This window comes from Cricetulus griseus, chromosome 9, assembly GCF_003668045.3.
Source record: "Cricetulus griseus strain 17A/GY chromosome 9, alternate assembly CriGri-PICRH-1.0, whole genome shotgun sequence".
NCBI classification, from domain to species: Eukaryota; Metazoa; Chordata; class Mammalia; order Rodentia; family Cricetidae; genus Cricetulus; species Cricetulus griseus.
The window spans coordinates 5,972,452-5,987,312 of NC_048602.1; the positions used below are offsets into that span (position 1 = coordinate 5,972,452).

At 47.1% G+C, this 14,861-nt stretch overlaps 1 protein-coding gene across 1 annotated transcript in view; it reads right to left on the bottom strand.

Annotated features, from left to right (window-relative positions):
- The window catches only part of LOC103161319 (zinc finger protein 383), a 326,635-nt gene that overhangs the window by 267,485 nt on the left and 44,289 nt on the right, over positions 1 to 14,861 (bottom strand). Inside the window, exon 6 of the mRNA XM_035449241.1 lies at positions 682 to 1,617. Within this exon, the coding sequence (XP_035305132.1) occupies positions 682 to 1,617 (936 nt within the window). The remainder of the gene's footprint in view (positions 1 to 681; positions 1,618 to 14,861) is intronic.

Below are 14,861 nucleotides of genomic sequence, written 5' to 3' on the forward strand. Positions count from 1 at the left end.
TCATAGTCTTAAGTGATGTCTAGTGCCTAAAGAAGCTGGATGGTATGTTTGGAACAGACAATAAAGAGTATTATGTACAATTTTAAAGGGTGTTGTCTAAGAACAATAGCAAGCAAAAGACAATTTAAGGTGGAGATGGTGATGCATTGATTCTTATACTTTAAAAAATCTGCTGGGTGGCCGGGCAGTGGTGGCGCACTGGGTGGCCTTTAATCCCAGCCCTCAGGAGGCAGAGGCAGGCAGATCTCTGTGAGTTCGAGACCAGACTGGTCTACAAGAGCTAGTTCCAGGACAGCCTCCAAAGTCACAGAAAAACCCTGTCTCAAAAAACAAAACAAAAAAAACAAAAAACAAAAAAAGATCTGCTGGGTGTGGTAGCACACAGTTGTAAACTCAGCACTTGCACTTGAGAGGCAGAGACAGGAAGATAATGAGTTGATGTCAGCCTTGGCGACACCGTGAGTCTAAGGCCAGCTTGCATTACACAAGATCCCACCTCAAAATAAAAATCATTTTGGGTACATTATGGGAAAAGGATTTGAAGATAGTAATAACAGATACTGGAAAGCGGGTTAGAACGGTATAGCAGCAATCTGCACTAAAGACGGAAAACATGAGCTCCAGAAATATTTAGGAGATGGGATTTACAGGACTTGGTGACTGCCTGGATTGGGTGGCTACAGTGAGTCCCCACTGTGAGTCCTCTGATGATGAGCGAGATGTGCGTATTGCCTGAAGGTTCTCTTGCACTCTTTACACTCGTAGGGTCTCTCTCCTGTATGAATTCTCTGATGTTGGGCAAGGGATCCACAGTAACTGAAAGCCTTCTCACAAACATTACATTTGTACGGTTTTTCTCCGGTATGAACTCTCCAGTGTTGGGTAAGGGAGGAGTCATTGCTAAAAGCCTTCCCACACTTAATACATTCATAAGGTTTCTCCCCAGTGTGAACTCTTTGATGCTGAGCCAGGTAGGCAATCTGGCTGAAGGCCTTCTTACATTCCTGGCATTTATAAGGTTTTTCTCCTGTGTGAATTCTCTGGTGTTGAGCAAGGTGTGAATTTTGGCTGAAGGCCTTCCCGCACTCCTTGCACGCATAGGGCCTCTCGCCCGTATGTATTCTCTGATGCACAGTCAGGTACGCACGAAGGCTAAATGCTTTTCCACAGACCCGGCACTCGTAAGGTTTCTCTCCTGTGTGAACTCTCTGGTGTTGAGCAATGGATGACCTATTGCTAAAGGCTTTTCCGCATTCTACGCATTCGTAGGGCTTCTCGCCGGTATGAATTCTCTGATGCTGAGCAAGGTAGGCAAACTGGCTGAAGGCTTTCCTGCACACCTCACACTCATAAGGTTTTTCTCCAGTGTGGATGCGCAGGTGCTGAGCTAGGTGTGCATTCTGACTGAAAGCCTTCCGACACTCTTTACACTCATAAGGTTTCTCTCCCGTGTGAACCCTGTGATGCTGAACAAGGTTTGACCTCTGGCTGAAGGCTTTCCCACATTCTATGCACTCGTAGGGTTTTTCTCCGGTATGAATTCTTTGATGAAGGGTAAGGGAGGAGCTCTGTCTAAAGACCTTCTCACAATCGTTGCATTTCAAAAGTTTCTTCTCTCTGTAGATCCTCTTGGGCTTGGCAGTCCTCAAGCTCCTCCTCAAGCTGTTCTTGCGTGTGCCTTGTTTATACGCATTCTCCTCTTTGGGGGCTGTCTGTTGTGTATGAAGCAATGTGTTCGGATAGAAACTTCCCCAGGATCTGTTATCAGTCAGAGTTTCAAAGGCAATGGTTTCTTCCTTGAAATATGCTTTTAGATTCTCAGATTGCCTCTCAAAATGATGTTCATAGCTCCATTCTTCCACCAAACTGGGACACTCAAAGCCAATACTTCTAAGTTCTTCTAGTATATTTCTGGATGACTCTTCATCATAAGGTTCCTGCTTTGGGATGAGTTTTTCTGTCACACACATAGACTCCCAGTCTAAAAGCAATAAGAAAAAGTGTCTTGCTATGTATCAAGAAAATATGATCATGAAAGTACATTTGTAAAGTGAAGTATCAAATAAAATCCAAAAGACCACTAACTTCCACAGTTCTGAAGTGTACAACACACTGAAAATTGTGATATGTGAGGAGTGATTAGACCCTTACAAAAACCAGTAAGATGAGTCACAGGGTGAGAAGGAACTGTTTGTGACTGGACTTGATTGTAAGTATAGACACTGGCATAGTCTGTATTCTCAGAATTGCTTCACTGAAGGACATTCATTGACAAATAATTATCTGATATCAACAGCTCCTGAGCTCTCACTGAAAGCTCAAGGTACTTCAAAAGCATTATTTTAGAAATAACAAAAGAGGCTCTCCTCCTTCACTTCGCTCTCCTCACTCTCTCCCTTTGTCCACTCCTCTCTCTCTCTCTCTCTCTCTCTCTCTCTCTCTCCCTTCACCCCCTCTGCTCTCCCTTCTCTGCCCCTCTTCTCTACTTCTTTCTCTCTCTCTCTCTCCCCCTTTAATAAACCCCACATGATTAGTGGAATGAAAGAAAGAAAGAAAGAAAGAAAGAAAGAAAGAAAGAAAGAAAGAAAGCAAAGAGAGATTAAACAACTTTCCTAGAATTTCACTCCATGTAAGAATCAGTATTTGAACCTGGTGCTTCATTTATCCTCAGCATGGCCCCAGAGTTCATCAAATCAGAAAAACACTATTCCAAATACTAGCTAGGAATTATGAAAGTGAGAAGCAGCAGGCGTGAGGGAAAAGATGAAATGAGTCACTGGGAAGCAGAGGGCAAAGCATGAGGAAAGAGGAAGGTTGGCCAGTGGGGGAGAATACACTGGTTTCTTTTAGGCCCCAAACATTTGGGAACACACCACAGAAAAGAACCAAGAGACCCTTTTTTGTTTGTTTGTTTTTCGAGACAGGGTTTCTCTGTGGCTTTGGAGGCTGTCCTGGCACTGGCTCTTGTAGACCAGGCTGGTCTCGAACTCACAGAGATCAGCCTGCCTCTGCCTCCCGAGTGCTGGGACTAAAGGCGTGCGCCACCAACGCCCGGATGAAGAGACACTTTTTTGAGTCAGGTTGAGCTGTCTGTCACCTTCAAAAGTCTCTGCTTATATTTCCTCCCTACTCACCTGTGGACAAACTGTCTGTCAGCTCTGTCTTCACCGTCCATGGCTCTTTTCCTTGTTCCAACAAGAATATCACACTTGGTTTAGAAAAGCAAAGGCCTGAAATGCGAAAAGAGATGACTTGGTTATGCTGAGGGCAGCACAACTCATATTTGGGACCAGCCACACTGCAGGGCAGCTCCCGGGCCTAGGAAGAGTTGGCTAACACAAAATAAATGTAATAGCAGTTTTGTTTCCTTTTGTTTGTTCTAGCTCCCACCCCCTTTTTTTATTTTATTGGTATTTTGCCTATTTGTTTTGATGTTCACTTTTGTGACTTTCTTTTTTTTTTCCTTTTATCACTTTTTTTTTTTTTTTTTTTTTTTTTTTGGTTTTTCGAGACGGGGTTTCTCTGTATTGTTTTGGAGCCTGTCCTGGAACTTGCTCTGGAGACCAGGCTGGCCTCAAACTCACAGAGATCCACCTGCGTCTGCCTCCCGAGTGCTGGGATTAAAGGTGTGGTTTCTTTCTTTTGAAATAGAGAAAGTATAAATTGAATGGGTATGGCAGAGGAAAGGATCTGGGAGGAGTTGGGGAAGGGAAAATGTGATCAAAATATATTGTGTGAAACAATGTTAATAATAAAAGAATACCTGGGGCTGAGGAAATGGCTCAGTCAAGTACCCATGTAAAAAGCGTGTTGGCACACATCTGTAATCATACCTATGAGAGACAAGCAGATGCCTGGAGCTCACTGGACAGCCAGCATCCAGGTTCAGTGACAGATTCCATCTCAAAAAAGGTAGGGCTGGTGAGACGGTCTACAAGTAAGGGCATTGCTGAAGAAGCACAATGACCTGAATTTGATCACGAAGATACTTGTGGTGGAGAGAACTGACTCCCACAAGTTATCTTCTGACCTCCATAAGCCTGTGCCAACACACAGTATACAAACATCTAAAAAATTCTCCTATTGGGCTGGAGAGATGGCTCAGAGGTTAAGAGCACTGACTGCTCTTCCAGAGGTCCTGAGTTCAATTCCCAGCAATCACATGGTGGCTCACAACCATCTGTTATGAGATCTGGTGCCCTCTTCTGGTGTGCAGATATACATGGAAGCAGAATGTTGTATACATAATAAATAAAATCTTTAAAAAAATTTTTTTTAAAATTCTCCTATTAAAAAAAAAAACCTAGAAATACAGAGAATATGAAACTTCTAACACAGGTCAATGACAGGACTATCTACTGCTAACTCCATGTGTTTTGCATTATGGCAGATACTCACCCAAGCTTTGCTTGCAGATGTTACTAAAATATTCACAATGACACCTATCAAAGTCCTTTATGAATAGAAGTCCCGTTTTTCAAGGGAAAGATATCCTTACTGTCTTAATTGGGGTTACTATTGCTGTGATGAAACACCATGACCAAAAGAATTTGGGAAGTATGGTGGTTTGAAAGAGAATGGCCCCCATGGGCTCATATTTGAATGCTTGGTCACCTGGGAGTGGCACTACTTGAGACGCATTAGGAGGTGATGGAGGCAGACTTTTCTTTCCTGCCGGCTGGTTCCCCAATAACCACACTGAGACTTATTAGTAACTATCTCCAGCCAGCTCTTACAACTTAAATCAACCCATTTCTATTCATCTGTGTGTGCTGCCGGAGGCTTGTTTAGTTCATCTATGTACTTTCCATGTTGTTTCTTCCAGGTCTGGTTTGAGATTCCTCAGACTCCACTGTCCTTCTTCCCAACATTCTCTCTGCCCCCCAAAAATCCTGCCTAGCTATTGACCAATCAGCTTTTTATTAACAATGAAAGCAACACACCTTCACAGTATACAGAAGGATTATTACACAGCAAAGTGAGGCCTTGTTGAAGAAGGTGTGGCCTTGTTGAAGGAAACGTGTCACTTGAGTGGGATTTGGGGTTTCAAAAGCTCAATTCAGGCCAAGTGTCTCTCTTCCTTCCTGTTGCTTGTGGATCTAGACATTGAATCCTCAGCTACTTCTCCAGGACCATGTCTGCCTGCATGCCACCATGCCTCCTGCCATGATGTCAATGGACCAAACCTCTGAAACTGCCTGCAATCCCCAATTAAATGCTTTCCTTATAAGAGATGACATGGACACAGTGTCTCTTCACAGCAATACAACACTGACTAAAATGGAGAAAAAAAAAAGGTTTATTCTGCTTATACTTCCACATCATAGACCATTATCAAAGGAAGTCAGGACAGGAACTCAAGCAGGGCGGGGACCTGGAGGCAGGAGCTGATGCAGGGGCCATGGAGGGGAGCTGCTTACTAGCTGTTCCTCATCGCTTGCTTGCTCAGCCTCCTTTCTTACAGAACCCAGGACCACCAGCCCAGGGGTGGCACCCTCCACCATGGGATGGACCCTCCCCCACTTATCACTAATTAAGAATATGACTCACAGCCTGATCTTCTGGAGGCTTCTTAATTGAGTTCACTCCCCTCAAATGACTTCAGATTGTGTCAAGTGGACAGTGAAACTGTCTGGCACACTTACCCAGAGACACCAAGAGCTTGTAGTTCTCCTGCATCACATGGCTGTACAGATGCCTTTGAGAAGGGCTCAGACACGCCCATTCTTCTCGGGAGAAGTCTACTGCCACATCCCTGAAGGTCACCATCTCCTGACGTGAAAGAAAGGAAAGGAAGTGACCCCCTCCTTCACGTGTCCACCTCATTTTCTCAGCCCTGGGACAGTGGGCGCTCCCTGATAGGACACCCCCAAATACGTCACCCATGTTCCCTCTTAGAGCCTCCGTCTGCCTCAGATCATTCTGGACAGTGGGGCTATGCAATGCAGTGGGAATCTAGCGGAGCCACTGAATCTGTGGTAAACGTTAGAATGAAATAGTCGTTTCTCACTGTGCCTGGTAACAGTAGAATGTAACCGTTAGAGGTGCTTGGACCTGGAGACATCATAGTAGACAACCATGGTTGTTTTCCATGATTTATAAGAGCTTTTTTGTTGATGTTGTTCTGAGGGAGTTTTCCATCGGTGCTCACACTTGGAGCATCTTGAATTACTGGGTACTGCAAGCATACACAGTGAGGACAAACAGTACACAATAAGGGCGATGATGATTTCTTTCAGAGAACATACAGAATAGAACAAGGAGACTATGGTAAGAGGAACTCGGTTTATACAAAAAAAAAAAAAAAAAAAAAAACGACCTTGGTGTAACAACCAATGACATGCTTCTGAATGACGATTGGAGGTTCACTCCATCAGAGGCTGGACCTGCCTGCTGCCAGAGAGCCTAAATTACATTCCCGAGTGACTCTCCTTCTTTGATCATCCCGTGCGCCACAGAACAATGACACCGCTATCCCAATTCCCTGCTCCCCCTGGCTCTGCTTGCTGTATTTACTTGTCAGTTATGTGGTAGTGCTTTGCATGCATACACGTGTATGCAGTAACCTCAGAGGCCAGAAGAGGGCGTGGATATCTGTAACTAGAGCTGCAGACCGCTGTAGTGGCAATGTGGGTGCTGGGACTGAACACCAGGTCCTCTGCAAGAGCTGCCAGCCCTCCTAACCACCGAGTCATATCTGCAGCCCCAGGTCAGAGTTGAGGTGCTGAGGTTTGGCTTTGCACGTGCCAAGGAAGGCTCTTCAGTGATCTGCATCCTCAGCTCTGTATGCTATTTTATTTTTGAGACAGGGTTTCATGTATTCCAGGCTGGTCTCGAATTCTGTGGAGCCGAAGATGTCCTTGAACTCCTGATCCTCCTGCCCCCACCTGCCAAGTGTGAACATTACAAGTGTGCACTGTCGGTCACACCTGGCTTTTGAGGTCCTGGGTTTAAGCTCGGAGCTGAGATTGCACTAAAAACCTGGAGCTAAGCTATGACTCATTTGCACTCCAGGTTCCACTTGCTGCTGAACCTAAGAGATGTTACATGTATGTGTTTTGAAATAAAATTTAATACCTTACAAAAAACAAAAGATGTGACCTGTTGTCAGAGCAATATAAAAGGATGTGACTTGTTTTAAATTTTATATGGTGTGTGTATGTATGTGGTGTGTGTATGTGTGTGGTGTGTCTGTGTGGTGTGTGTATGTGGTGTGTATGTGTGTGTGTATGTGTGTGGTGTGTGTATGTGTGTGTGGTGTGTATGTGTGAGTGTGTGTGGTGTGTGTGGTGTGTGTGGTATGTGTATTGTGTGGTGTGTGTGGTATGTGTATGTGTGTGGTGTGTATGGGTGGGTGGTGTGTGTGTGTGTGTGTGGTGTGTATGTGGTGTGTGTGTGTGTATGTGTATGTGTGTGTATGCATGTGGTGTGTGTATGTGTGTGGTGTGTATGTGTGGTGTGTGCATGTGGTGTGTGTATGTGTGTGGTGTGTATGTGTGGTGTGTGTATGTGTGAGTGTGTGTGTGGTGTGTGTAGTGTGTGTATATGTGTGTGGTGTGTATTTATGTGTGTATGTATGGGTGTGTGTGTATATGTGTATGGTGTGTGTGTGTGTGTGTGTGTGTGTGTGTGTGTGTGTGTTTACCCTGAATCAAACTAAGGGCCATCTAAATGCTAAGCAAGTACTCCACTGCTGAGCTCTATCCCTGTCTTCACATTTGATTCAATTTTGTCCCCATACAAACAAAACAAGCTGGGTAGAGTGGTGCATATTTTAATCCTGGAGGTAGAAGCACTGTGAGTTTGAGGCCAGCTTTGTCTACATAGCCAATTCCAAGACAACACAGAAACAACAGTAAAATCCAAGATAACAACAACAAAGACCTGTCTCAAACCAGGCAGAGCAGCACAGGCCTGCAATCGTAACACTCCAGGGGCAGTCACAGGACAGAGAGGGTGTGGTCAGCCTGGCTGCACAGAAAGATCTTGTGTCAAACCCCAAGGGCTGGAGATGCCGCTCAGGTGTCACAGTGCTCGCCTAGCATAGGAAAGGCACTGGCTGTACCGCTCAGCGTTTAGGAGGCTGGAGCAGGAAACTTCCAAGTTCCAGGCTAGCCTGGGGCATACGAAAGACCATGCTTTTGTTGTTGTTGGGGAAGAAAGGAGAAGATACTGTCTCACAGAAACAAAAGGATTCTAGAGCCCCTCAGCACTCAGTGACAGGCCTTCTCTTACCTACACAAAGTTGTAAGTGAACTAACTGCTCCCATTTTTGCTTTTGCCAACAGTTTTGTTGGCCAGGTATATATGCTGCCCAAGACATTTCCTCTAGTCTATATAAAACCATATAATAATTTAAAAGGCATGGAGGGGGTGCTCAGCAGTTAAGAGCACTTGTTGCTCTTTTTGGGGACCCAGGTTTGGTTCTCTGCACCTCCATGGAGCTCACAGCTGTGAGTAACTCCTGTTCTATGGGATGCAACACCCTCTTCTGACACCTGGGGACACATACATACAGGCAAAACACCTATATGCATAAGAAATTAATTCACATATAATAATGCATATATGACATACATAGTTTTTGATTCATTTTTAACATTTATTTTTAAGTGTGTGTGTGTGTGTGTGTGTGTGTGTGTGTGTGTGTGTGTGTGTGTGCAGTGCCTATGGAGGCCAGAAGAGGGCATCAGAAATCTCTCAGAGCTGGAGTACTGGCAGTTGTGGGCTGCCTGACATGGGTCCTGGAAAACAAATTTAGGTTCTCTGCAAGAGCAGTATATGCTCTTAACTGCTAAGCAATCCCTCTAGTCCTCACCCTCTTTTTTACAGGTTGTTAGTCTACATAATCAACAAAAAAATAAGCACATGCAGACATAGCTTATTGCTAAGAGTGCTTGCCTTTCATGTGCAAGGGCCTGTGTTTCATTGATGGCATTGCATCTTTAAAAAGGGCTTTAATCCCAAATTAAAATTTAATTTGACCTCTAGCAAATGATGACAACGTACTTAGCCTCTATATTTACAGGGACTACACATGCAGAGCCAACCAACTGTGTGTAACATCTGTAATCACAGCACTCAGGAAGCCCAAGCCAGAGAATTTCAAGTCTAAGGAGCCAAAAGCTGCCAAAGACAGGGGTGAAACAGACAAAAGGAGCAGGAAGAATGGAGTAGAGAGCCGAGGCCAGAGAACACAGCAACAATCCTCACAGAGAACATAGCAACAATCCACACAGAGAACACAGCAACAATCCACACAGAGAACACAGCAACAATCCTCACAGAGAACACAGCAACAATCCACACAGAGAACACAGCAACAATCCTCACAGAGAACACAGCAACAATCCACACAGAGAACACAGCAACAATCCACACAGAGAACACAGCAACAATCCTCACGGAGAACACAGCAACAATCCTCACAGAGAACACAGCAACAATCCTCACGGAGAACACAGCAACAATCCTCACGGAGAACACAGCAACAATCCTCACGGAGAACACAGCAACAATCCACACGGAGAACACAGCAACAATCCTCACGGAGAACACAGCAACAATCCACACGGAGAACACAGCAACAATCCTCACGGAGAACACAGCAACAATCCACACGGAGAACACAGCAACAATCCTCACGGAGAACACAGCAACAATCCACACGGAGAACACAGCAACAATCCTCACGGAGAACACAGCAACAATCCACACGGAGAACACAGCAACAATCCACACAGAGAACACAGCAACAATCCACACAGAGAACACAGCAACAATCCACACAAGAGACAAGGGACAACGGTTCAAAACAGAATAGAAGCAGTGTCAGCACTGGAAAGCAGGCTAGTTCCAGCTGTATTTTGACGGTAGAACAAACAGCTTCCTGATGGAAGAGCGATGTCTCCCTGGTTCCCTAGTTCACTTCACTCTTGTATCCTCAACCCATCGGTTTATTATCAGCAGCCGGAGAGTGATCCTGCTAAAATGAAAATCAGATCTTGACACTCTCCCACTCCTGAATTTTACCCAGTTTAAAAGACGTTTGCATTTGAGATAGCTATTATGCAACCAGGTGGACAAGTCCAGTAGGCAGTTAGAGACGAACGTCAGGTTCAGGAATGAGATCTAGGCGGGTACATACCTTTAGTCACAGCATTCAGAAGGCACAGGCAGGTGGAGCCTTGCCTGCCTGGTCAATGCAGTGACACCCAGCATCCAAAGAGGCCCAAGACTAAGTCCCGAGGCACCCAATGTCAACAGGTACTTCAAATTTGTTGATGCTTGAATGATGTTTGAGAAGTAACTAGAATTAAGCTGGCCTTCATCTTATATATGGGGGGGGCAGCATCCCAGGAAGAGGGAATAGTACGTAAAAATGTATATAGCACTATAAGCCTTTAATACCAGCACTCAGGAGGCACGGGCAGGAGGGTCTCTATTGCGATTTCTTTTACCATTCATTTCATAATAAAACTCAGGGACAAATATAAACTTGAGAGACAAATCACAATGACCAGGACATACACCCTCACTGTCCACTTCCCGGCTCCAAAGGAATGGTGCAACCTTCTGGCCCTACCTCCTCTTCACAGGAGGCCTCTCTATCTCTAGTTCTCTGGGGAACTCTCTGATCCATTCGGACCAGCTGCATATGAACCCTGCCTCTCAAACAAACACCTGGCTTCACCTCACAGACACAATACAGACAAAATTCCTGCAAGAGATCTCCACGAGTTTGAGGCCAGCCTGGTTTACAGAGTGAGTTCCAGGACAGCCAGGGCTACACAGAGAAACCCAGTCTCAAAAAACCAAAAACCAAAACAAAACAAAAAAAGGATATAGGGCTGGGAGGTGGACCACAGCTAAGAGCATTACCATGCTACCATGCTCTTCCAGAGGATCCAATTTCAGTTTCCAGCATCCAGGCAAGGTGGCTCATAAGTGCCTGTAACTCCAGCACCAGAGGCTGGGACTCCCTGGTCTGGCCTCTGTGGGCAGTGCCACAGCCGGCATACATACACTCACACAGACAAAACACACGTACACTTAAAACAATCTTTTGAAAAAGACAAAACAGTTTTAATGATATTTAAAATTTTTAAGGATCATAGTGAGCTGACGTGAAAGAGTTTAGAAGAGGTCAGACGAGGTAGCCAGGGACTGGGCTATTGGGAGTCCCCCTGCAGGGCTTCGGGACGTCACATGCTGGCCACCCAAAATTGTTTCAGGAAAAGGAAAGCCGGGGCCTGCTCCCTTTGAAAGCGGGAGGGTACTGAAAGAGAGAATACACCAGCTCGCCTGACAGCATGGTTTTAAGAAGCCCAAGAGCCATTCTTTTTTCCCTCTCGACTCTTCTCTTAAGAAATGGCAAGCCCCGATAACTGAGATGGGAAAAGAACATTCAAAACAGGGTGTGCCTCTCAGGATTCAGAATTACCTACCAATTTAGGTTTTTTTTCGTTTGTTTGGTTTTTTGCGGGTTTTTCCCCCTCCTGTTGTAACCTCTCCTCCAACAAACAGAGCATGATGGAGATGCAACAATAGGTTTGCACACAATATAATCCATGCTTCAGTCATTTCCAATTTATTACCTGGGCAGCAAATACACAGAGTTTACCAACGGAGAGAGGTGCGGCTGTTTAAAGATTCACACCTCGGATAAAACGAAGTCACTAAGATTAAATGAAGTTGCTTAACTCGGCCATCCCTCTCTCCAGCTGGAGTGGTTGAGAAGCTTGGGAGCATACCGTCACCGCTTGGCTGGGGACAGTGGCAGGACCCTCCCATACCCCAAGGATCAAAGACTGCAGGGCCAGCCGATGTCACACACAGGCCACAGTAAAGGCCCCGGGCGTCAGCAACCTCAGACGTTCACCTCCTCCCGCACCCCCAGTTCTTGATCAAACACGCGGGCGCCACAGGCTGGCATCCCCAGCAGCGCTCGCACACTGTCACGCAGCCGGCGCGGACTGGCACATCAGGGCGCAGTCTCGCCCTTCCGAGGGCACCCACAGGGCCTGGCGCCCAGTGTCCCCGAGACGCGCGCTGGCCACCCCCGGCCCACTCCTCACCCGCAGATCCCGTTTCTGCCCCGAAGGCTCTGGAATCTCCTCCACACCCGCCGCCCTTAGGTCGACTGAATCCAGCCTCGGGGCGGGGAAGGGACGGGAAAGAAGCGTCTCGGTTGCCCGGGCTCCGGGAGGACACAAAGGGGCGACGGCCCGGCCCCCGCTGGGGCCATTGGGAAATGTAGTCCGGACAGAAAGGGCAGCGGCACCATGGAGTTCCGCTTGCCCTGACAGGTTCTGTCCCAGTGTCGCTCTCATCGGCTTTCCACGGCCAAGCCATGTGTATGCAGACATCCATGCAAGCAGAACACCCGTGCACATAAAATAAATTGTAATGTTTATTTGTTTATTTTTACTTTGTGGGTTTTGCCTGCATTTATGTGTGCGCACCACGAGCATGCCTGGTGCAGAGAGAGGCCAAAAGAAGGCATTCGTTCCCAGAGTGATCCTAACTGCTGAGCCATCTCTCTGTAGATCCCTCCAGAGATCTTTCTCCTGGAACCCAGGTCCTCAAGCATGCCAGGCAAGCACTTTGCCACTTAGCTACAACCTCTGTATCTTTACAGTCTGACTCTATTTCATTTGAGCACGGAGGTTTTTGTTTGGTTGGTTTTGGTTTGAGGGTTTTGTTTGTTTGTTTGTTTGGGACTTTTGTGGTGTGTGTGTGTGTGTGTGTGTGTGTGTGTGTGTGTGTGTGTGTGTGTGTGTGTGGTTTTTCAAGACAGGGTTTCTCTGTGGCTTTGGAGGCTGTCCTGGAACTAGCTCTGTAGACCAGACTGATCTTGAACTCACAGAAATCTGCCTGCCTCTGCCTCCCGAGTGCTGGGATCAAAGGCGTGCGCTAACACTCCCAGACGGGCAGGAGTTGTTTTTAAACTTGGATTCTCTGTGTAGTCTTGGCTGTTCTGGAACTCACTCTGTAGACCAGGCTGGCCTTGAACTCACAGAGATCTGCCTGCCGCTGCCTCCAGAGTGCTGGGATTAAAGGCATATGCCACTGTTAGACCCCCGAAAACTCAAGTATCCGGGGTCCCAGGCCACGTTCGTGGTCACCCCAATCACCAGGCAGATTCGAGAGCTTGCTGCAAACTGCACGAGGCTTTATTGTAATTTAACAAGCTAACCCCATGTTAGCTCGGGTCTTTCATCCACCCACCATGGCGGATGGCTAGCAAAGGCGGCTCCTAGGGCCTCCCGAGAGATCTTGTAGGGCAGCATAAGGGGAGTGTCTAGGGGTACGCACAGGCTCAGGATTGGTGTGCCTCCAGGCTTGGAGGGCTTGCCCTGTGTTGATTGGTCAACTGGTTGTTATGGCCCATAGGCCCTCCCAGAGTGGTTGCTATGCTCTCTACGTCATTGCTGTGCACTTGTCTGTAAAGCACACCCAGGGTCGTAAAGCATAGTGCCACCAGCTAACTTCTGATTGGTTCCTTGTCACGAGACAGGCATCTGACTTTCTAGTGTCTGGGACAAGGTCATAGAAGCACGTGTTCGGCCGTTATGGCTGCCAAAAGGGAAGCTGGTCCCTTCACCACCAACACCCGATGATTCACAGTCTTAAACATCACTAAAACTCAAGGTCTCTCTACTCCATAAACCCCAGACCACAAGCCATGGTCTAGTAACACACACACACACACACACACACACACACACACACACACACCACTTGACATAATGTGACCCCTCCTGCTTCTGCCGAAGGAAGACCCCAGACTCAAATATGTGCAAGAACGAAGAGCGACTACTGTAGCTCACGCATGCGGGGTGGTTCACCTGTCGCTCTGAAAGACCCCCGCCCTTAGCTTTCTCTTTTAAGTTTCCCCGCGTGCAGCTGGCGGAGCGTGCAGCTGGCGGAGCGCGTGGGGAATACATCCTCCCCTGCACCCCCGACCCTTGATCCCCACAGCTGCCGGCACTTCCCCGCCGCCACGCAAGGCCGGCCCCGGCCCCCGCCGGATCGCTCCGTCCCAAGGTCAGCCATCTGGACCGGCAAAAGATAAAGGCCATTTCGCCTGACTATTACGGTGCCTTTTTCCCCTATAAAAGGACTCCCCTTCCGGGGCTCAGGGCTTAGCCTAACAAAAAGCTAAGTCCCTGGGTGCCCGGCGCCATCAATAAACCCTCTTGTTCTTGCATCCAGAGTTCGTGGTTTCGCTGATTCCTGGGTGCGGGTCTTCTTCTACGAAAGTGCCTCTTCTGAGGTCTTTCAGCTCAACTGTTCAAAAGGCCAGGGCCCCTGAGAGGATGCGTAGGCTCCTCTTAGGCACAGCTAAGGGAGTTTCAGGAGCAACTGGGTCATCTCAAACCGAATCGGTTAAGAAAGCATCAGTTACATCAGTATATTTTTACTTGGTTGGGGTTTAGTTTTATCATTTTTGGCCCTATCTGTACAAGCCTGAGCGTGACTCAGAAGGGGGCTGCTGGCTTTGTCCTTGAGATACCGGGAGGCTGACTTGGGCCCTTTGTTCGCTCCCTCAACCCTGAATGTAAGGGTCACAGTAAATAATCGGCTTTTTGTTGAGAGGGACACCTGTGTGTCCTTCTCAGAAACCGAAATTCGGTTGGAAGGCTGGATTAAGTAAATAAGGCAGGAGACTTTAACCCCTCCGCTGCCTCCTGCCAAAGAGTTTGTGTCTCCCTGAGGACGACCCTTCCTGTAAAGAGGTAGACAGAGGATCGCTGGGAGAGCCAGGAAAAGCCCAGAAGAGAAACCCAAACAGCTGCTCCGGGGGTGGAAGGGGAAAAGTTTATTCTAGACTGCCAAAGCTGTCTCCTGGGAAAGCA